This window comes from Pristiophorus japonicus, chromosome 7 (assembly GCF_044704955.1).
Source record: "Pristiophorus japonicus isolate sPriJap1 chromosome 7, sPriJap1.hap1, whole genome shotgun sequence".
Classification (NCBI taxonomy): Eukaryota; Metazoa; Chordata; class Chondrichthyes; family Pristiophoridae; genus Pristiophorus; species Pristiophorus japonicus.
The window spans coordinates 71,080,795-71,105,465 of NC_091983.1; the positions used below are offsets into that span (position 1 = coordinate 71,080,795).

At 44.4% G+C, this 24,671-nt stretch overlaps 1 protein-coding gene across 1 annotated transcript; it reads right to left on the minus strand.

Annotated features, from left to right (window-relative positions):
• Positions 1 to 413: 413 nt before the first annotated feature.
• LOC139266587 (putative nuclease HARBI1) lies at positions 414 to 1,435 on the minus strand. The gene is made up of 2 exons (XM_070884182.1): positions 1,242 to 1,435; positions 414 to 897 (listed from the first exon to the last, which is right to left on the minus strand). The coding sequence occupies exons 1-2, from the start codon at positions 1,433 to 1,435 to the stop codon at positions 414 to 416; spliced, it is 678 nt and encodes a 225-aa protein (XP_070740283.1).
• Positions 1,436 to 24,671: the final 23,236 nt, after the last annotated feature.

Here is a 24,671-nt window from a genome sequence, read left to right on the forward strand (position 1 = left end):
GGACATCCACCTAAAATGTCTGATGAGTCGCAGCAGGAAAGTGAGCAGCCTGCAACTACCTCTGCTGAAGCCACAGGGATCCACCTCGCAGAAGCATTCGCAAAAAAAAATGTCACAAAAGTAGATGCACAAAGGTAAGCATGTGGGTGTATCAAAAATTGTTAGTGATAAGTTTCAGTTGTTTTGATTGCACACATAAATGTTTTTCTTTGCACCATTTTCGGGTCTTGTCCATTTTTGCCCCAAACCATCGAAGTGGCTTTGTCATTTGGAGGGAATGGTGACACATTATTTAACCTCAAGCATTGAGGCTTTGGGTGAGAGGAATGGCTTAGTCATTGTAGGGATGCTTTATGGTGTTGCTGGGGATGGGGCGGGAACTTAGTGCAGGCATGTGGCTGCATTGGAGCAAGTTAAGTAAATCTGGCCATGATGAGGCCATCCCAGGCCTCCCGGGCAGCAATGTGCAGCACTGCTGGTGTCATCTGCATCTCAAGTTCCTCGTCCTCCTTCTCCTCCTCTGAAGAGGCTGTGTGCTGTGCGCCATGCTGCTCCTGCAGCTCCAATCCTTGCTGCTGTGCTATGTTGTGCAGCGCGCAGCAGACGATGCTGATTATGGAGACCCTGGCTGGTGCGTACTGAAGGGCTTCTCCAGATCTGTCAAGGCACCTGAAGCGCATCTTCTGCATGCCTATTGCTTGTTCTATGACATATCTAGTGGAGATATGGCTCCCATTATAATGCTTCTCGACCTCAGTACTTGGCCTCCTCAGGGGTTTCATGAACCACATCTTCAGTGGGTAGCTCTTGTCTCCAAGAAGCCAACCGGTGAGGCCCAGCACTAGCAGCACCAACAGCAGCACCAGCAACCACAACAGCAGCCTTCTCCTCAACGACCTGATGCTCCACAGAAGAGAGGGCTCAACATAGGGCAGGGCCCCTCCAGAGGCGATACCCCAAACATCGCCCTCAACTTCTTCACCTCAGGCTCCTTCCAGGGATCTGCAGCAAATATTTGTGAGATCTCACACTTGGCCGCCCACACATGGAGGAAGAGGAAAGAAAGGAGAGGAGGGAAAAAAGCTTTTGTGCTGCGCCAGTCCGCCCTCCCTCAGCTCTTCACCCCTGAGGGAAGAGCTGAGGGAAGGTGGACTGGCGCAGCACAAAAGAGTCATGACACTGCCAGGGAGTCTGGCGCATACATGCATGATCATCTTTTTATGGTTGCAAACGAGTTGCACATTGAGACGTGGAAGCCTTTGCGGTTCACAAACACTCCTGGGTGATGATGAGGTGCCTTCATGGCTACATGTGTGCAGTCGATGACGCCCTGCACCTGTGGGAAGTCAGCCAGAGCAGCAAAGCCGAGCGCCCGCTCAGTACCACTGACCTCATCAGCGGCAAATTTGATATAATTCGCTGCCTTGTGAAACATGACATCGGTCACCTAGGTGATACATGTGTGGGCGGCCAAGTGTGAGATCTCACAAATATCTGCTGCAGATCCCTGGAAGGAGCCTGAGGTGAAGAAGTTGAGGGCGGTGTTTGGGATATCGCCTCTGGCGGGGTCCTGCCCTATGTTGAGCCCTCTCTCCTGTGGAGCATCAAGTTGTTGAGGAGAAGGCTGCTGTTGTAGTTGCTGGTGCTGCTGTTGGTGCTGCTAGTGCTGGGCCTCACCTTGGTCCAATTCTGAGGACCAAGGTGAGGCAGTATATGCGGCACCCGTACTGATGTAATAGATGGCAGAGGGCAGGTAGTGGAGATGAGAGGGCCAATCCCTCAATGTTGTAATAGTGAATAGCAATGTGGTGAGAGTGGGTTCGAGGTTTCAGAAATGACCTGCAAACTGCTGACACCTAAATCTCTGGACAAGATGGACTGAGCAAGAGCCTTTCAATGCGGCAAGTAATGAAGTGTAAATTTTGAGTATTTATGTTCTTTTCCCAGCTGTCAATGAATGAACTCGCCAATGGCCTCAGAGTTCCACCTCCCTTCAACAGGCGAGGCATCCGACGTCTGTGAAACCCATGCTCCTGCAGTAAAACTCAGAAACTGCCGTTAAAATCACAGTTAAGGGTCTGCAAACAAGCATTTCATGATTTCAATGAGGTCGCCCGCCTCTGCGGATTGGGTTCGTGTTGCACCTTCAAAGCCGCCTGAATTAAATGTGCGAGGTGGCGGAATGACGACGGGTTCTCGACACCCTCACTATTTCTGGCATTTTTGCTGTCGACCCGTCCCCAAACTTGCACACATGACAACGGGAAAATTCTGACCATTGATTTTACTTGGGATATCTTTGCTTGGAGAGAAGGTGATGCTCATGTCTTCCCTTGTGAATTATTCCGAACACTTGCCATGAAATGCTCATTGTAAATTTCAAGCCCATTTGCAGCTGTTATGGTTTTCACCTGCTGTTGTGGTATTAAAAGAATTGTTCACTACTATACTTAGCCTCAGCTATTATGCTTTCTTCCAAACCTCTCTTTGCCTGTCTGGTCATCATTTTAATGGCCCTGATATTCCAGTCGGAGGCTTCCTTCGGACGAACGCCTCCGACCCGAAATTTCTCTACGAATGTATCTGGTGGTCCCGGATAAATAAAAAAAAATAAAAAATAAAAATAAATTTTAAAAGCCACAGTTATTTAAAATTAATTGAAATTATAGTTAGTTAAATGTTTTAGAAAAAATATATATTTTGGGGATTTTTTTTTAATGTGTTTTAATAGGGTTTAAAATAAACTTACCTTAGTGGGCAGGGTTTTTATTACAAAAATGTGCATTTAAATTTTATTTTTACATGTTTTAAAACTTTTATGCTGGTAAAAGTAGGCTATGCGCCTGCTTTTATCAGTCATGAAAGTTTCAAGGACATTCACTGAGCAAGAAATGGGCAAATAGCCCAATCTCGCCCGCGCGAATGTTCTGGCTGCGGGGATGCCAGAGATATCTTGACAGATCGGAAAAGGCAGTTTTCAGTTCATGCGCAATGCGCGCCAGAAAATGACTTTTGCGAGGTTTCGCCGGGTCTATATGTATTCCGTGCTGACCTGGCAAGGCCAGAATTTCAGGGCCAATGTGTTTCTGCTTTTTCCCTTTCTTTCTATCGGATTTGCAATGGCAATTTTCTCTCTTTATCTCACTTTAATTTGTTGGTTAATCTATTTTGGGTTATGTTGGTTTAGTCTGAACTTGTTGGTTTTGGGAATATATTTATTCTGGATGCTCAGCATTTAACCTTTAAATGTGTTCCACTTGACTTCTATTGACATGTTGTTGATTAACCTCTTCCAAGATATTTGCTTTACTTGTTCCTTCATTTCATTAAATTAACCCTTTTAAAGTTAAGTACCTGGCTCTTGTTCTTTGGTATAAATTTAACTTTATCATTCTATGGTTGCTGTCCTATGGGTCCTATGACTTCTATGTTGTGTATATTTTCTGGGTCTTTTATGAATACTAGATCAAGATGAATATAGCTTCCTTGATTCACTAGATCAAGAAGCAGTCATGCATTACATTTACTAACTTTGACTTTAAGTTTTCCCAGTTTATATTAGGTTATGTGAAGTCTCCCATTAAAATAACTTTCCCGTTCTTGCATATCCTTCCTGGCTCTTCCGAGATCAAATGGTCATCCTCTTATGCTGACTTGGTGGTCTGTAGCATTCCCCTGGTGTTAGCTTGGATTTTGTTGTATTCTAGATGTCTTATACTTATAGAAGTTTATTCTCCTGTTTGACAACCAGCAAAGTGGACATTGTGCTGCAGGTGCTCTTTCCATTTCGTACTCCAGGACATCCACGCCACACATGGCAATACACCATGTCTGGTAGAAAGTGATGGCTAGATTGAGCAGTGTGTACACTAGTAGTAGGACTTTAGAACAAGTGGAGAGAACACTGTACACTTTAAGGATTCTGATAAGGTAAGATGTGGGCAATGCTTGCAAAACCGCCTTTTTTATTGCACATCTGTGAGAAATTGGTGGTAGGCCTTCTCCTTGAACCGTACAATCCATATGCTGATGGTGTTCCCACATGGTATGTACAGAATTACTTGAGGGTCGAAATTATTCCTTTTGAAAAGGCCCATTAGTGCTCCCGGCTGGCACTAGCGGGGCGATAAGTGGATTGCCCCCGGGTGGCAGGCGCCGGGATAGACGCAGCCGGAATGGCACCACAGGAACCTGGGCAATGCCACCGACAGCATTGCAGGTCACAAAGCTATGATGGCTGTGGCATTAAGGCCACGCTTAAAGGGGAGGACATAGCGCCATGGCTGCTGTCTTATTTCAATTGTCAGTCGACTCTGGACAATGGCGGCCACTGGTTTGGCCGGGCCGCCAACAGGCAGCTCAGCTGCCCCTCTTGGGTGCCAGGCCACTGACCCAGCCGAAACCCTCCCTGGTGGCCCAGCGGGCACCACAGAGCACCCACTAGGCCTCGCATCATTCCTCCCCTTTAAGGGAAGGGGGAGGGACATTGTGATGCATCAGTGCGATGTGGCTCGTCAGCATCGCGCTGACATCATCAGCGCATCGCAGACTCATGCCTCCCTCCCACCCCGTGAGCGCCCCGAGAATGCCGGCAAGTGACAATAGTAATTTTTTCGTTCTAAGAGCTCAATTCCGGGGCTCATGTGTCTTCCTGGCTCCGGGCGATAAATATTCGGTTTATTCAAAGTCACCTCCCCAAACCCAGCAATTTTGGCCCCTTGGTATATGAAGGGAAGGCAATGTATGCCCAATTCAAGATGGTGTGTTACTTGGATTGGAACTTCAAGGTGATGGGCTTCTCATGATCTTGCTGTTTTTGCATTTCTTGATGGTAGGAGTCATGGGGCAGGGATTTGCCGTTGAATTAAGCTTATTAGTGCATCCTGTAGATGGTACACAGTCCAGCCATAGTATTCCAGTGGTGGAAAAGGTGGATATTGAGTCCAGTGGTAGGGCACCTATTAAGTGGACTGCTCCGTCTCTGTCCTGGATGGTGTTGAACTTCCTGAATGTTAATGCAACTGCACCCATCCAGGCAAGTAGTGAGTATTCCATCACACTCTTGACTTGAGCCTCGTAAATATTGGAGAGATATTGAGGGTTCAGGAGATGAGCCACTCATTGCTCAGTTCCCAGCCCCTTGGTATGGTGGTGCAGATGAAAGTCAGAGGAAGATAGCTGGGCATTTCTTCTTAGACAAGATCACTGCCCTGCATTTACGTGGCATGCATGTTACTTGCTCCTTATCAGCTCAAGAATGGATGTTGTCTAGATTCTGCTGTTGACTGACATGGGCTTTTTCATTATTGGAAAGAGTTGAAAATGGAGCTGAACACAGTGCAATCGTCAGTCCACAGCCCCACTCATGAACTTATTATGGAGGGAAGTTCTTTGATAAAGTAACTAAAGGTGACATGGCTGAGAACACTTCCCTGAAGAACTCCTATTTTGCTGTCCTTGGACTGTGATGATTGGTTTCCAACAATCATGGCCATCTTCCTTTCTGTCAGATATGACTTCAGGCACCTGGAGCATTTTCTATGGTGCCATGTTCAGTGGAATGCAGCTTTGATGTCAAGGATAGATACTCACCCTCAGGGAGCCCTAACTTTAGTTGCCCTGCCATTCCCCCTATTGGGGATGTACCTCAACTATACCTGAACTATTTCCTCTTTAAAGGCAGTCCATTGTTCCATTACAGTTTTGCCTGCCAATCTTTGATTCTAGTTTTTCCAGGCCAGATTTGTTCTCATCCCAATGAAATTGACCTTCCCCCAGTTAAACATTTTTACTCAAGATTGCTTCCTCTCCTCTCCAGCTAATCTGAACCTTATTATAAGAACATAAGAACATAAGAAATAGAAGCAACAGTAGGCCAGTCGGCTCCTCGAGCCTGCTCCGCCATTCTATAAGATCATGGTTGATCTCATCTTGGGCTCAGTTCCACTTCCCTGCCCGCTCCCCATAATCCTTCACTCCTTTATCACTCAAAAATCTGTCTATCTCCACCTTAAATATTTTCAATTACCCAACCTCCACAGCTTTCTGGAGCAGAGAATTCTACAGATTTACAACACTCTGAGGGAAGAAAATCCTCTTCATCTCAGTTCTAAATGGGCGACCCCTTATTCTTAAACGATGCCCCTAGTTCTAGATTTCCCCACGAGTGGAAATATCCTCTCTGAATCTAGCTTGTTTCAGTATCCTTCAGTATCTTATATGTTTCAATAAGACCACCTCTCATTCTTCTAAATTCCAAAGAGTATAGGCCCAACCTGCTCAAACTTTCTTCATAAGTCAACCTCTTCCTCAGGACTCAACCTAGTGAACCTACTCTGAATTGCCTCCAATGCAAGTATATCCCTCCTTAAATAAGAAGACCAAAACTGTACGCAGTACTCCAGGTGTGGTCTCACCAATACCCTGTACAGTTGCAGCAGTACTTCCCTGTTTTTACTCATTCCCCCTTGCAGTAAAGGCCAACATTCCATTTGCCTTCCTGATTACTTGATGTACCTGCATACTAACTTTTTGTATTTCATGCACAAGGACCCCCAGGTCCCTCTGTACTGCAGCATTTTGTAATCTCTCTCCATTTAAATAATTTGCTTTTTTATTTTTCCTGCCAAAGTGGATAACCTCACACTTTCCCACGTTATATTCCATCTGCCAAATGTTTGCCCACTCATTTAACCTGTTTATATCCCTTTGCAGATTCTTTGTGTCCTCCTCGCAACTTGCTTTCCCACCCATCTTTGTATCATCAGCAAACTTGGCTACATTACACTTGGTCTCTTCATCCAAGTCATTAATATAGATTGTAAATAGTTGAGGTCCCAGCACCAATCCCTGTGGCACTCCACTTGTTACTGTTTCGCAACTGGAAAATGACCCATTTATCCCAGCTCTCTGTTTTCTGTTAATTAGCCAATCCTCTCGCCATGCTAATATATTACCCCCAACCCAGTGAGCTTTAATCTTATGCAGTAACCTTTTATATGGCACCTTATCGTATGTCTTCTAGAAATCCAAATACACCACATCCACTGGTTCCCCTTTATCCACCCTGATCATTACATCCTCAAAGAACTCCAGCAAATTTTTCAAACATGATTTCCCTTTTATAAAACCATGCTGACTCAGCTTGACTGCATTATGCTTTTCTAAATGTCCTGCTACTGCTTCTTAGCGGTGGACTCCAGCATTTCCCCAATGACAGATGTTAGGCTAACTGGTCTATTGTTTCCTGCTTTCTGTCTGCCTCCTTTTATAAATAGGGGTGTTATATTTGCAGTTTTCCAATCCACTGGGACCTCTCCAGAATCCAGGGAACTTTGGTAGATTACAACCAATGCATCCACTATCTCTGCAACCACTTCTTTTAAGACTCTGGGATGCAATCCATCAGGTCTAGGGGACTTGTCCACCTTTAGTCCCATTATTTTACTGAGTACTTTTTCTTTAGTGATAGTATTATACTATAATCGCTGTTCCCTAAATGTTCACCTACTGATACTTGCTCCACTTGAACTGTCTCATTCCCCAGAACCAGATCCAGCAATGCCTCCTCCCTTGTCAAGCTGGAAACATACTGATCAAAAAAGTTCTCCTGAACACACTTCAGAAATTCTTCCCCTTCTCTGCCCTTTACACTATTATGATCCCAATCTATATTAGGATTGTTGAAGTCCCCCATTACTTCTATCATATAGCTCTTGCACCTCTCTGCAATTTCTCTGCAAATTGTCTCCTCCATTTCTTTCCCAGTATTTGATGGTCTATAGAATACACCTAGTAGTGTAATGGCACCTCTTTTATTTCTTAACTCTAACCATAAAGATTCAGTCCTTGACCCATCCAGGATATCCAAGCTGTCCAGCACTGTAACATTCTCCTTAACCAACACTGCTACATCACCTGCTATCTTTGCTTCCATATCTTTCCTGAATACCTTATAATCAAAAATATTTAATACATAATCCTACCCTTTTTTGAGCCCGGTCTCAGTTATCCTCCCAACATCATATTCCCATGTAGTTATTTGTGCCTGCAGCTCACTTACCTTTATACTATGCTTCGTGTGTTCACATACATACACTTTAAGCACATCTTAGACCATCCTGTATTCTCTCTTAGTTTGACCCCACCTAATAACTTACTATTTCTTACTTTAGTGCTCTCTGCCTCTCCCAATCCTTTGAGCACTTTATTTCCCCTTTCTAATATTACATCCTGGTGCCTATCCCCCTGCCAAATTAGTTTAAAAATAGAAACATAGAAACATAGAAAATAGGTGCAGGAGTAGGCCATTTGGCCCTTCGAGCCTGCACCACCATTGAATATGATCATGGCTGATCATTCACCTCAGTACCCCTTTCCTACTTTCTCTCCATACCCCTTGATTCCTTTAGCCATAAGGGCCATATCTAACTCCCTCTTGAATATATCCAATGAACTGGCATCAACAACTCTCTGCGGCAGAGAATTCCACAGGTTAACAACTCTCTGAGTGAAGAAGTTTCCCCTCATCTCAGTCCTAAATGGCTTACCCCTTATCCTTAGACTGTGTCCTCTGGTTCTGGACTTCCCCAACATCGAGAACATTGTTCCTGCATCTAACCTGTCCAGTCCCGTCAGAATTTTATATGTTTCTATGAGATCCCCTCTCATCCTCCTAAACTCAAGTGTATACAGGCCCAGTCGATCCAGTCTCGACTTATCTGTCAGTCCTGCCATCCCGGGAATCTGTCTGGTGAACCTTCGCTGCACTCCCTCAATAGCAAGAACGTCCTTCCTCAGATTAGGAGACCAAAACTGAACACAATATTCCAGGTGAGGCCTCACCAAGGCCCTGTACAACTGCAGTAAGACCTCCCTGCTCCTATACTCAAATCCCCTAGCTATGAAGGCCACCATACCATTTGCCTTCTTCACCACCTGCTGCACCTGCATGCAAACTTTCAATGACTGATGTACCATGACACCCAGGTCTCATTGCACCTCCCCTTTTCCTAATCTGCCGCCATTCAGATAATATTCTGCCTTCGTCTTTTTGCCCCAAAAGTGGATAACCTCACATTTATCCACATTATACTGCATCTGCCATGCATTTGCCCACTCACCTAACCTGTCCAAGTCACCCTGCAACCTCTTCGCGTCCTCCTCACAGCTCACACCACCACCCAGCTTAGTGTCATCTGCAAACTTGGAGATATTACACTCAATTCCTTCATCTAAATCATTAATGCATATAGTAAATAGCTGGGGTCCCAGCACTGAGCCCTGCGACACTCTACTAGTCACTGCCTGCCATTCTGAAAAGGATCCTTTTATCCCGACTCTCTGCTTCCTGTCTGTCAACCAGTTCTCTATCCACGTCAGTACATTACCCTCAATACCATGTGCTTTAATGTTGCACATCAATCTCTTGTGTGGGACCTTGTCAAAAGCCTTTTGAAAGTCCAAATACCACTAGCTCTCCCTTGTCCACTCTACTAGTTGCATCCTCAAAAAATTCCAGAAGATTTGTCAAGCATGATTTCCCTTTCATAAATCCATGCTGACTTGGTCCAATCCTGTCACTGCTTTCCAAATGCGCTGCTATTTCATCCTTAATGATTGATTCCAACATTTTCCCCACTACTGATGTCAGGCTAACCGGTCTATAATTACCCGTTTTCTCTCCCTCCTTTTTAAAAAAGTGGTGTTACATTAGCCACCCTCCAGTCCATAGGAACTGATCCAGAACTGATCGACAGACTGTTGGAAAATTATCATCAATGCATCCACTATTTCTAGGGCCACTTCTTTAAGTACTCTGGGATTCAGACTATCAGGCCCAGGGGATTTATCGGGCCTTCAATCCCATCAATTTCCCTCACACAATTTCCCGCCCAATAAGGATTTCCTTCAGTTCCTCCTTCTCACTAGACCCTCGGTCCCCTAATATTTCCGGAAGATTATTTGTGTCTTCCTTCATGAAGACAGAACCAAAGTATTTGTTCAACTGGTCTGCCATTTCTTTGTTACCCATTATAAATTCACCTGAATCTGACTGCAAGGGACCTACGTTTGTCTTCTCTAATCGTTTTCTCTTCACATATCTATAGAAGCTTTTGCAGTCAGTTTTTATGTTCCCAGCAAGCTTCCTCTCATACTCTATTTCCCCCCTCCTAATTAAACCCTTTGTCCTCCTCTGCTGAATTCTAAATTCCAGTCCTCAGGTTTGCTGCTTTTTCATGAGAAATTAAAATAGGAGTGTGTGTAATGTGCCGTGCACATGCAAAGTTGTTCTGTTGTATCACTGTGTGTGTCTTGGTGTCACCCAGATTGATGTATTAAGTTTTCACCCTAGAACAGAAAATTCCTTGAACTGAAATTGATGACAGTCAGTTTTTCTTAAACCTTCAGTTTTTAAAAAAATTATTTATTGGATGTGTGTGTCACTGGCAAGGCCAATATTTATTGCCCATCCCTAATTGCCCTTGAGAAGGTGGTGCTGAGCTGCCTTATACAACTGGGTGACGTACTAGGCCATTTCAGAGGGCAGTTAAGGTTCAACCACATTGCTGTGGGTCTCGAGTCACATATAAGCCAGACCAAGTATGGACGGCAGATTTCTTTCCCTAAAGGACATCAGTGAACCAGATGGGATTTTCCAACAATTTTGGTAGTTTCTTGGTCACCATTACTGATACTAACTTTAAATTCCAGATTTTTAAAATCTAATTAACTGAACATAAATTCCCAGCTGCCGTGGTGGGATTTGAACTCGTATCTCTGGATTATAAATCCAGGCCTGTGGATTACTAGAGCAGTAACATAATCACTATACTATACTACCGTTCACCCTGCTGATCTTCTCAAAGGACCATTGTAATGATAATATGACTAAATTTCATGCTAATGTCCTGCTGCTGGATGTTGACAAAGAGTTCATCCCATTAACACCAGATCTGACCTTGACTTATGGATAACATTTTCTCTGGTCCCTTTTGGTGATCAGAAGCTACAACTGTTAATCAGATCTGTCCACCATTTAATGCACCTGATAGGAATATTGGCAACAGCTTTGCAAACCTGTTTCTGACACATCTGGGAAACTAGTAACACCCATCCACAGTCATATTTCAAGCCATAGAGCATGACAGCTTTTGGGTGTAGTTAAATCATCAGAAACATTTCTAACACCCAGAAACATGACCACTTAATTATCATCCATCAGTAATACAGTCATTCTAAGCTCAGACTGTGATCAACGCAGGGACAAAATATATTCATCAGAATTTTATTGAGCAGCATTTTAATCTGTCATTAAAAAAAAGCATTGTGGTATCAGCCTGCTTTATTGAAGTAACCTGGGTAGCTGTGATGTATCCGACTGTGTGAAGTATTTTTTAAATTGTACTAAATAAATTGAGCTTGGAAAAACTTACAGATATAACATAAAATGATTAATAGTGAATTGGTATTTTCTTAAACGATCTTCTAAAAGAACTTTTTTAGAATTGACTAAAATAACAACGTTTATTTAAAAAGAAAATCTGCTGTTTATTCTCTGTATCATTTTTCTATCTGAAATGACTAATTTGGAAGTTTAAACAGTGAAGAGCATCACCATTGCAAAAATAATCTATAATTAACTTTAAAAACATTTTCTCTCAATCATTTTTTATTTTGTTTAAACAGCGAGAGCTGATTTATATCATCAAGGGAACTTGGTTGGATGAGATACTGGCCAAACAATGTGTGGGAAATGGATTAACATCAGTGAGGGTACTGTCATTAATCCTGGGCTAATTCATCATGCTGTCAGAACCACTAATTCCTCTGAGCCAGATCCATTAGTTATATCACTCAAATAACAAATTCAAATAATAAACAGGAAAAATAAAGAGGGTAATTTTAATCAAACTTGCTCAGTGGGAATTGACAGGATCAGATATACCGCCTGTTTAACACCCCGCCTGAACTTAGCTTCCACTGAAGTCAATGGAAAGTAAAACCGGCCAGGTGTGAAACTGCTGGTCAATCTAATCCCATTAATTTCCCACTCAATAGGTTAGGATAAAATTATACCCAAAGTGTCTCTTTTGTCTCAATTTTTTTTTTAATGGTTCCTAAGGGCAGCAGTCACAGTTTAAATTAAGGGTCAAAATAGAAAATACTGAAATTACATAGCAGTTCGATCAGTATTTGAAAAGAGAAAGGAAAGGTTAACGTTTCAGCTAGTGAACCTTTGTCAGACTCAGTCATGATGTAAAAGCACCGACCGGCCTACTGTGCACTTCTAGCAACTTATTTAAATTTTTAACATCTGCAGATTTTTTTCTTTTTGCTTTATGCTCAGTTACAAATGTCTAAATCCCAGGACAGAAAGCACCAGACCTGTTAACAGCATCTTGATTAATCGTTCAATAATGTCTGGATAATCTTGTCACAGACAGTTTATGAAATTTTGTGTAGTCTGGTGAAGGGTGCACACCAAAAACAACATAACTTGTCTTTTCTCTTTACAGATGCTGACTGACATGTTGTATATTTCCAGCATTTTCTGTTTTTTTTCTCTCCCTCGTGTTTTCCAGTCCCCAGATGGCACTGAAGACAGGGACCGAAATTCAGGCCTGCCAGAAAGCTGGCATGCCTACCTTTTTTTGATGTTTTTACCGTCGGGTGCGATGAGGCGGTCTTCCGATCGATTTTCTCCACTATGAAGTTTTTTTTCACATCGGACCGGAAACCAGTCATGATGGGGGCGGAAGTGCAATGGTAAGTGTTGGTGAGGGGCGGAAGTGAGGGCGGAACGGATTCTCCGCCGATGTCACTCAGCAGCGGAGCAGTGGTGATGTTAGTGCACGTGTGCATCACCATGTCTCTCCCCTCACTTAAAGAGGAGAGAAGCAGCGTTTTTTTAGGTTCGGCCACTGGGCCACCAGGGAGGGTTTCAGCCGGGCCAGTGGCTTGGCACCCAAGAGGGGGTGCCAGGCTGCCTGCCAGGGCGATAATTGTCCGGCCGATAGGGAGGTCGTCCAGCAAAAATAAACATGGCAGCCGTGGCAGTGCGCCCTCCCCTTGAAGGGCCGCCATGCTGCTGTGTCTCACTGACAAGAAACCAGGTGCAATGATAGTAAAAGCTGTCGGGGGCACCACGTGGCGGAGCAATGATTTTCTGAGGTAAATTTTGCGCGGAGTGGGCTGGAGGTGCGGGAAATCGGCGGTGCGAGCTTTGATGACGCGCTTGGGTGTCGGCAGCAGCGGGGCAGAAGTGGGGACCGCCCAAAAAATCCCCAAGGTGAATTTGGATCGTGGCGGCCAATGGACTGCAACATGGCGGCCACTCGATTCCGTCGTATGGCCGGCACAAAACGGTGGTAACGGGCCTTATCCAGACCTTGAATTTCAACCCCATAGAATTACAGGGCCCTTCTTTGATCCCGTCCGCTATGTGACAACCTCTCCTGCAAGCAGAAAAGTAGTTTCGAGATGCTGGAAATTCAAAGAGTAAATTGACTGAGAATCAAGTGCCCACGTCTTTTTTTAAGACCTTATACCAAGGCACCATCTGCCCTCTCAAGTGGATGTAAAAGATCCCATGGCACAATTTTGAAGAAGTGTAGGTGAGTTCTGGCCAATATTTATCTCTCAACCACTAAAAATAGATTATGTAGTCATGATCATATGTGACACCTTGCTGTGCACAAATTGCCTGCTGCATTTATGGGAAAGCAAGATACTTCGGATGCTGGAAATCTGAAATAAAAACAGAAAATGCTGGGGCACACAAATATATGGCCGTCACTCCCCTGGAAAAACAGGGCATACTTAAGGATTTATGTGTAATAAAATCCCGCAACAGAAACATAGAGTTTTGGACGTCCCTGTAAGAAATGTATGACATTCATGATATGCATGAACGGGACGTTCACCAACTAGTAAGGGCAAAGTGTCCACGTGACAAATGGAATACACTGGCACAAAATTTTAGGGATGGGACCTGGGTTCCCAATGTAAACGCCGCCCGGGCCACAAGGCAGGCTGCATACGACGGATTCAAGACCGCCGTGCAGACTGTCTTGGGACCATCACAGCCCAATTGGGGCCTTATAATGTTGGTAAAACAAAAGAAAAATGAGAATATTAATGAATATGGAGAGCATTTATGGACAGCATATCAGGGGTTGTCAGGCTAGGCCAACCCAGACTGGAACAATAGCACTTTCTGTAAAATGTTTAAAGATGGGTTGTCGGCAGAGCATCAGAAAATTCCCAAAATGGGGGTAATAGCAGCCAATACGTATGATGGATTGGTAAAATGGGCATGTCAGGTAGATAGCGAGACAACAAAACAGATAAAGACCGAGGTGGCGGCTGTGAGAGTGGGGAATAGTCAGGAGTGTTATAATTGTGGAAAGATGGGACATCGAGAAAGCGAGTGTCTACACAGTGATCCCCACAGAAATGCCAGAACTGGGCAGAACCAGCCACTCCAAGGACCATTGCTGGGCAAAAGGGGGGGGGGGGACGGCAGGAAGGACAGGGACCAGATAAGGAAACCCCATGGGCTAACCTAACCAGAGCAACTAGGCAACAATTACTCCAGGCCTTGAAGGAGCTGGGGCGTGATTAAAGGTCAGCGGCACCCCCTACAGAGTGAAGGTGACCCGCGTATTCACGTGACAGCAGTGTTAGGGGGCCGGCAGGCTGATATGTTAGTGGATACTGGGGCATCGGTCTCTATTACAGACATCCCCTTGCCAACTACCTGAAAAATCATGACGGTAAGGGGGCTGGAAGGGACCAATTCGACTGCCAAATTAAGCACGGTTATATTATTGGAAGTAGCTGGGATCTTACAACTGGCCCAATTTTACGTAATGCCCAACAATGAGGGTACGATACTAGGAATAGAGTTATTGGATTAATTAGGGGTGCTGGTGGACCCCCGGGGAAAGAAGGTAATTTGGGTAGAGGCCAATGGTCAGAAGACGAGTGTGTCAGGGAGGCAAGATAGGTTCAATGGACATGCTAAAGTAGGAAGTGCCAAGATCATAACAAGGGATTGGGATGTGCTCGGACAGTGGGGAGCCGTCTGCCGGCATGTCAGTGGAGTTTGGGCAACATCCAAACAAGACTGCGGGTTGGTAGCGGGGAGACCTTGTGGTGATCCCAGGACCCGAACATACCTCACATAAACAATATCCCATTAAACCAGAGGCAATGACCGCCGTAAAACAAATCGTAAAGGAGTTATTAAATAATGGGATACTTAGAGAAGTGGAAGGAACTACCGACTCCCCGGTGTGGCCAGTAAAGAAGCAAGACGGGTCATACAGGCTGACATTGACTACACAGCTTTGAATAAGGTAACCCCAAGACAGCACCCCATTGTGGTAAGCCCCGCTACCATATTTAATGGGTTGAATCCCGAACACCAGGTGTTCACGGTACTAGACATAGCCAACGGCTTTTGGTCCATACCCCTGGCAAAGGAATCCCAGGATAAATTTGCCTTTACGGTGGGTGACCACCAGTATACTTGGATGCAGGTCCCATGAGGGTTCCACAATAGACCGGCAATATTTCACCAAACCATGAGTCGGGCCATAGAAAAAGTGAACCTGACACCATACAGAAGTACAATACTGCAGTATGTAGATGACCTGCTGATAGCCTCAGAAGATAAAAGGGCGCACACAGGTGCACTTATAGAGATTCTAGAAGCCTTAGGAGAAGCAGGGTTTAAGGTAAACCCAAAAAGACACAGATTGGACAAGCCACAATACAGTACTTGGGACACTAGATCTCCCAAGGCACTCGGACAATGTCCAAGGATAGAAAAGAAGCCATGAGAATCATGCCCCGTCCAAAAACAGTCCGAGGAGTGCGCAAGGTACTGGGACTCTTTAACTACTGCAGGAATTTTATACCCAACTTCGCAGCAGTTGCAGAACCCATGCAGAGGTTGGTAAAAGGGGGAAAACCGTCCCTAGAAACCATAGAATGGGGTCCCGAGCAAGAGACGGCATATAGAAATCTGAAGGAGCCCTAATGTCCGCCCTTGGATTGGGACTCCCGAATATGGACCTCCCTTTCCACGTTTACTGTGAGAACCAAGAAGGCTTTTATGGAGCCGTGGTAACACAAATGCACAGGGACAGAATGAGACCCATAGCTTACTATTCAACCCAACAATCACCAGTAGCCGCGAGCTTGTCCAGATGCGAGGCTGCACTAGACTGTGCCACATGGGCAGGCAAGGTCAGCGAACCTGTCATGATGACAGGCGAAATTGTCCTACACACCAAACACACTCTGGTAGAAATGTTGAATACTGGAAAGCTCCGGGCCGTCTCCAATGCCCACCGAGCAAAGTGGGAATCCGTTTTACTGCCCCACGATGAATCAGTAAAGATAGTCAGAGATACCGAGGAAAACCCGGCTGAAGGAATCCTCACTAGGGGGGAGCCCCACGAGTGTAACACAAACCCAGACCTCACATTGTATGTGGACGGCCACCCACGTACGAGATGGGCGGTATTAAACCAGCATCTCGAGGTAGTGATGCAGTGAGCGCTGGACGGAGGCCTTTTGGCCCTAGTAGCAGAATTATCTGCATTGTCGGAAGCCTTATTACTGGCAGAGGGAAAGACAGTGAATATATATACAGATAGCAGATATTGCTTTGGGGTAGTACATGACTACATGGTAGCATAGGGAAGGAGAGGGTTTGTTATCTCTGGCGACGAGGCCATCAAACACGATGAACATATAAAATTACTATTAGAAGCAGCCAGCAAACCAACTAAAGGAGCAGTGATAAAGGTAAAGGCCCATCAATAAGTAGTGGACAAAATACAGCGTGGAAATTAGGCTGCGGACATGGGCGCTCGAGAAGCGGCTACATCCGCAGATATAAAGAAAGAGTCAGTGTGTAGCATTACCACAGAGGAGGATATAAACATGGTTAAATTGCATGCAGATACGAACAAGGAAGAAAGAGCAGAATGGGAGAGGAGGGGAGGATCACCTGGTATAGACTCCGCGTGGAGAAAGAACGGAAAGGTGATGGCCCTTTCCTGTATTCAGCAAATGATCTTGGAGTTACACCACGTCATTAACCATGCCGGGCGTAACGCCATGATATCCAATATCCCATGGGATTGGTGGTGGCCGGGAATTCGGCACGGCGTTGCTAAACATTGTCAGCACTGTGTTACATACGCCCAACATAATCCGGGAAAAGCAATAAAAATAAGGATGGCGCACCAACCCCGCCCTCGGGGACCATGGGAAACCATACAGATTGATTTTACTGGGCCCCTAATAAACTCCAGGGGAAGGAAGTACTGCTTGATGATTATTGACCAGTTTACAAGGTGGGTGGAAGCATTCATCACCCGCAATTGCACCGCAACCACGGTAGCTCGTATACTAGCGGAAGAGGTCATTCCTAGATGAGGGATTCCCAGTCAGATAGATTCAGACCAACGGACTCATTTCACAGGAAAGGCAATGAAGGAAACTTGTAAAATAATGAACATTAAGCAGAAATTCCACATCCCCTACCATCCCCAGAGTTCGGGAATGGTAGAAAGAATGACTAGAACCCTCAAAACCTCCCTGAGTAAAGCAATCCAGGGAACCGGACAGGCTTGGCCAGAACTCCTGCCCACCATATTGATGAGACTACGTGCTACACCGAACTGCACAACAGGACTCACCCCTTTTGAACTAATGACTGGACGAGCAATGAAACTCCCTGAGAGAATAGTTACAGGAGGAGTAGAGTTAGGACCTTTACGTAATAGAATTAGGAAGTATGTGATGGAACTGAGTAGGCAGTTGAAAGGTATGCGACAGGAAGACGAGGATAAAGGAACAAAACCCCGGCGGTAGCACCCGAGGTGGGGGCAAGGGTTAGGGTGTTACCAGAAAAACCTGGATTCGCCCCTCGATGGAGCGGACCTTATGAGGTACTGTTTAGTGGAGACACGTGTGCATGAGTAAATATGAAAAATGGGGGCAGGTGGAAACACTGATCTCAACTGAATGAATAAAAGGGACCTGACCAATGACTGAACCCAAATTTGTACCAATATACTTCTCTGAATGGTATGCAGAGGCATATGACAGATGGGTAAATGGACTAGTAGGCGGACTAATAGGAGTAATGTGTAACATATTTGTAATGTTAAGCATAGTCGTTGTGATAATCTGGCTGTGGGAGAGCACCTACGAGAGGAATAAGAATGGCCAAGTGGAGATGGCAAGGCTCTGATCCCAGTATGGGCTGTCCAGATTGTGTTCCCCCAAACAGGTGACTCGAAAGGATGCGGTTATTGGCCTTGTTGGGCCTGCTGGGACTGGCCAGAGGAACAGAATACATGGTGACGCTGTCTAACAGATAGGATAATGAGAGTATGATCCCCAATGACGAAAAGGGGATCAAACACTAATTCAAGAAACAGAAGAAGCAATGTTGGGAGTGTCACCCTAATTCTCATCCCACCTATAAAGGATCAGAGGGTGAGGATGGCGGCCAATGCGTTAGTCTGTCGGTCACAGGATACTGGAAGGTAGGGTGTGACCCGGGACATAAGTTGCTAGATTGTCCCTGGATAACCAAGACCAAAAGTGGGGGGGAAAACAACCTATAAAGACCTCGTGTGCCTGAATAATAGGTCCATGGTCCATAGCAGATCAGGCAGCGCTTGGATGTTGGAGCTCAGAAATAACCCCTTCACCCACACTAGAAACTCCGAATCCCCCACCACCAGATTGTGCTCAAACAGAGGAAGGGGCAAGTGGAGGGCTGGTGATAAAGAAGACAAAGGAAAAGATACACTTTGGAATATGCCAGAAGATAATCACGACATTTCTAAATCTGACAATCTAACGATCCCCAGTTTCTGCAGGTCAAAAACAATAAGCATGTATAAAAAATCTGCCACTGCGGGCCTTAGATGGACCCGAGTCCAAAACCCTGAGGTTTGTCACATTAAAAGGGAAGGTTAGACGAAAAAGGGAGATATTAGAAATGATGGGCGCGGGATATGCGGCGGGCATGGCCACGGTAAACGCTATAGATCTCCAGGTGGTAGAAGAGCAGGTTGACATACTCACCCAAACCCCAAGAGGGTTGCTGGAAAGGGGAAATGATAATGAGAAAATGCAGGCCCTAATGGGAGATGGGGCCAAACGAGAATTGTTACAAGTGGCCCACACACCAAGGGATCATGCCAAGACAATTAACTTAATAAACACGAACCAAAAGTACAATAGCGAAAGCGGACGAAATGCCATGGTTTGCACAGGATATGAGTCATGGATGATAAGTAGAGTAGACCATAACTTAGAACAGCTACAAAATGGGAAGGTCCCAGCTTGGATAACCAATGATGTATTCAGGGAATGGACCTTGAGAAAAAGGGAAACAGATGCCTGTGAAATCAGGCGAAACAGCCGTGCATGGGTTCCTAAAACTAAATGTGTAACTGGTCATCAGAATATAATTGGATTTGTACTGTCAATAACCCAATATGATGTGGCCAAGGGAAACCTCCTGTATAAAGCTGACAATATAGGAGAAATAAGAAACCAAACACGGGTCAGATACCACAAACTGCACCAATATGTTATTAAGAAGGGAGATAATACCAAGGGTGTGTGCATTAAAGATTGTTATAAGAATAACCAGGTTGTTTTGTGCCGAGAACATCCCAAAATTTGATCAAGATGACTGTGGATACAGCCGCACAGAAGGATGCATCCTGAGCATAATCTCGCTGATGCTGGATTTCGAGACAGCAGCAGCACCACGAAGTAACGGGCAATGGTGTGTCAGCACCACAGCCACTAACATGACTATGGGAGGAGTAACGCACTGCCCCATCACTACCACTGACTTTTGCTTTATGACCAGAGAAGAGGTTAACATTCAGGGGCACATTTTATACCCAGAATTAAAAGAAGAAACTATCAGTGGAATGGTGGTAGACACTATAAAGGCGGGGTACGAGGGATTCGAAGAGCCTCAGGGACAACTCATTCCAAAACTCAGTGAGGAACAGACAGCGTTGGAGAAGACTGTCTGTGAGTAACAACAAAAATGCATCATCCTGATGAAAGAGATTGTTGAGCTGCAAAAGGACACAAAGAAAGTGCTGGCCAATCAACCCTGGTATACACGACTATGGGATTTTGGACTTAATGTTCATGTACAGCCTTGGATAAGAATTATGTCACATGTATTAGTGATAGTGCAGATGTTGGTTATATTTATGTTACTGTTTGAATGGTGCTTTAGATGTAGAAGGAGAAGGATGAAAGCGCTGGTAAAAGCCGCTCAGAAATACAAAAGGAAGCCTTTGCTGAAAGTAGGTAACAGGGGAGATGAACCAAACTGACATGGATACCTGATATGAGTCGTGAGTGTCCCAATCCTATCACCTGATCAACAAAATTGGGACAAGAGACACACGAGTCTAGTAAGGTAAAAGAGTTGGTCATGGTGGGTTAATAGAATAACCATATGACCAAAGGGGGGATTGAAGCAGGGATTAAAGTGTTAAACACATATTATGTTAGTAAGACAAAAACACAATTCGCTGATGTGGCAAAATTAGCAGGTGCAACTGTAGAACAATGGTGTGAGTTCCTGTTATTCAGAACTAAGGTCTTAGGCCTAAGAAATAAGTTCCTGTTAGTGACGGAGGCAGGAGGCAGCATGCATATGTTCATACCCAAGGAGGATACTAGAACAATTAACAAAGTTAAAATTAAACAATCTGTAACAAAGCAAAAAAAATTGTCACGCGGTAGAAAGACTGACCAATGAGAATGTAAATGATGACTTTGCAAAAATTCTGAAGAAAGAAGCAACTCCAAATGTGTTCAAACGAGAATGGTTGGTAACGCACCCCATTGAGGAATTGGTGTAGCCGTGTCTCCCTTGATAAAGCAATTAAACAATTCTTTTCTCCATAACAGATCTGTGTTGAGTGTCTTTGTCATACTCTACAGTAGGTTGTTCAAGTCAGTCTAGATCGGCATGTCTTTGCTGGTGTAGCCGGTTGTATTCACTGGTGACTGCATATTCGCGATGTAGATGTGGTGGTGCGATGTTTGCAAGCGCAGGGAGCCAAGGTGTTGGTGTCGATAAAAGCATGCTGGTGATAATTCTCATAGCAGAATTTAGCTGGACATCAACGGATTTGACATGCGGACTGGAGAGCACTATGGAGGGTTTGAGCATCTGCTCCCCATGTGGATCCGGCGAGTTTCTGGATCAAGTTGGGGCGGATGATGACAGCCTTCTCACGACCCACCCTGTTACGTAATCTTAGATCACAACTAATGTCATCTCAAAGGACACTAAACTTGTTGTTAAATGGTAGCAGTGATAATATGTGCCCACCTGGAATACAGCCATAAATGTGAAATGTGGAAAGAGCGGTTTTATGATGCCTTAGCATATAGCCCCAGATTTGGTTTAACAAAGTGGAGAGAAACTCTTTGGGTAGAAATTGGATCTTGTTGTATCCATTTTACGGGCATAAGAAATGGCCTCCTTCTGTATTATTGTATAATTCTAAAACATGTTAAACAGTCATAGAATGGCATCTCTAATAATGAATGAAAATCAACAAAGGAAACTAAATGAAAGCTTTCACTTTTCTAAATTATTTAGAGGAATTACATTTTATTCAGGATCACAAACATGTGTGCTTTTAACCAGATTGCTGAAAGGAATAATGGGGATTAGCTGCAAAGCAATATTCAGTGACTGAGGAGGTCAACAAGACACAGTGGGCCTGAAATCCCAGTGCTGGGCTTCCTGCGGGCGCTCGCCAGAAAATATTAAAAAAGATCCGTACCTACCTTTTGTTGCTGCGCCCTCCAGGGATCCCAGTCGGAAGCCTCCTCTTCTTGTGCATCGGAGCATGTTCACGTCTTGCAGATGCGGCGGGAGGAGTCGGAGTCACGTGGCACTGGACAGCCAATCAAGGTAAAGTATTCTCATTCATAATAATAGGAACTCTGTAAGTAGGAGTTCTCATCATTCTGATTGAGAAATACCCCCCCCCCCCAAACACTAAAACACAATAAAAAAATAGAAAAAAAACATCACATATTTAACATTAATTTAAATTAAAGTTAATAAATGTTTTAGAAAAAAATATAATTTTCGGATTTTTTTAAAGTTTTGTAATTAAGATTAACAATAAACTTACCTTAGTGGGCAGGGTTTTTAACAGAAAAATGTGGTTTTAAATGTTATTTTTATTTGTTTTTTATATGTTTTAAAACTCTTACACTGGTAAAAGAAGGCTAGGCGCCTGCTTTTACCAGGTGCAAGAGTTTTAAGGACATTCGCTGGGCAAGAGATGGGCATATATCACAATCTTGCCCATGCGAATGTCCTTGTGTACGAGATGAGTTGAATCAAAAAAGCCGGTCTTTGGCACATGCACATCGCGTGCCAAAAACCAGTTTTTGCGGGGACTCGCCGGGTCCGTACACACTCCGTACAGACCTAGTGAGGCCGGAATTTCAGGCCCAGTGTAAATTGCACCAGTGTCCCATTATGTGAAACAGTTAATATTGGGAAATCGTATAGCGTGGGATGAATGATGGAAAACATTCAAAAATGCTTTCGGTAAACAAACAAAAGAAAATAAAGGAGATTAAATGACAAGGATGTCATTCTTAGAGATTTAGACAAAGGATATATGTGAAGATAGAATCCAAAGGTTTATCTGCTCTACCCCAATTCAGCTTGGCTTCATATTCATCTGATATTATGGGATGAGTTTGCCAAATTTAAGTCAAAGCTTAAGAACTCTCAATACTATAGATTACCTCTTCTTCTCAAGGGAGTAGAATTTGGAAGAGCATACCTGCTCAGCAGCATTGCATCTACATTGATCATTCATTAGTTAAAATTAAAGACAGCAAACTCTGAGGCGAATACAACTGTTTGACTCCTTTAGCAGGGAATACTACTGATGGACTCAGAAGGGGAAGAACAGGAGAAAGTATGAATAAAAATATGGATTTTTTGTGTACGATCTGATCTATCTAATTGTAGCCAGAGAACCACCTGCAATGGCTTCTCTTCCCACTCCCCCATTGTTACCTCTGGTGTCCCCCAAGGATCCATCCTTGGCCCCCTCCTATGTCTCATCTAGATGCTGCCCCTCGATGACATCATCCAAAAACACAGCATCAGTTTCCCCAGGTACGCTGATGACACCCAGATTTACCTCACCACCACTTCTCTCAACTCCTCCACGGTCTCTAAGTTATCAGACTGCTTATCCGACATCCAGCACTGGATGAGCAGAAATTTGACACTCCCCTTGTCCCACTGCCACGCCCCCTTGTCCCGCCCAAGAAGTCTGAACATATTCAACTCACCAGTGGATGCTGGATGCAGGAAGGAATCTGGCTGCAGGAGGTCCAGGTAAGTGATTTTTCTTTCAATTTTTAAAGTTTCCTTGTGGGACGGGAAGAACAGGAGTGTTCCTCCTGGTCTCACAAAAGGATACCTTAGGCCTCCCCTGCACTGGGCTCCTCCCTGCCCCCCAAGTGCCCCAACCAGCACCCCCCCCTGCCCCAAATTGTTACTTACTCTTTCCGGGAGTCCCCAGCGGCGGCCTGACCCTCACCAATTTTGACTTCTGCTCCCAGACAATGACATCATTCCCGCCAGCTTTGGAGTCCGAATCAGAGCATAAATGAGGCTTCGGAGTTATAATCTCCCAGGCATCATGGGCAAGCAATTCATGCCTGCTTTGACCCTTACCCATTTCCCATCCTTGTGTATTAAATATTCTTTTTTTTTCTAGAAAATAAATAAATAAATCAGATTTCTTAACAACTGTAGATAGATAAATAAATACCATATCTTCATAAATATACTCCAGCATATAATATGGTGGCGCAACTGTTCACCTTTATTTTCCACCTCTGTTTATCTTTCTTTATGGATCTGTCTGATTATTTGTCCCCCTTGCTCTTGCTCTCTCATCTGTCTTCCAGTCTCTCAGTTGCAGTATTTCTATCTTCCTCTGTCTTTCAGTCACTCTCAATATCAATCTAAGTTTCTCTTGCTTTCTGTCACGGTCTCTGCTTTTTTTCTCTCTATCTCTCTGCCTATCTGTTTTTCTCACTGTCTAAAATTAATCCCCGAAAATAATTTTCCTGTCGAAACTTCCCTCAGATAGGTTGCCAAGTTCATAATTAAAAACTTGTTTTACAAATCTTTAAGAAAAATAAATAAGCCTGTAATTATTCCTGTAGCTTCTCTGCCCTCACCGAGTGCTGCACAGATTACCTAAAGCTAATCATACTGATGCATGCTAAGAGTTATCTCCACAGCTCACAGCTTGGACACCAGCCTGCTGGGATTGTAGGTCTGGGTGTCTGCTGCGAGTTGCAGTTGTTGGGCCTGGAAAAATCACATTCCTTCTCAGTTGCCATAACTGTGGCACAGCAGGACTTTGAGCTGCTGGTGATCCCAAAACCTGACTCCATCAGAGCGCCCAGTCAGCTAATTTGCATATTTCCGTCAATCATAGCTTGATGGAGAGGAGATGACAGAAGTACGGTACTGATTAGCTACTTGTCTGTAAAGCTGGCTGATCTGGCTGGAATTTGTTTTTTAAACT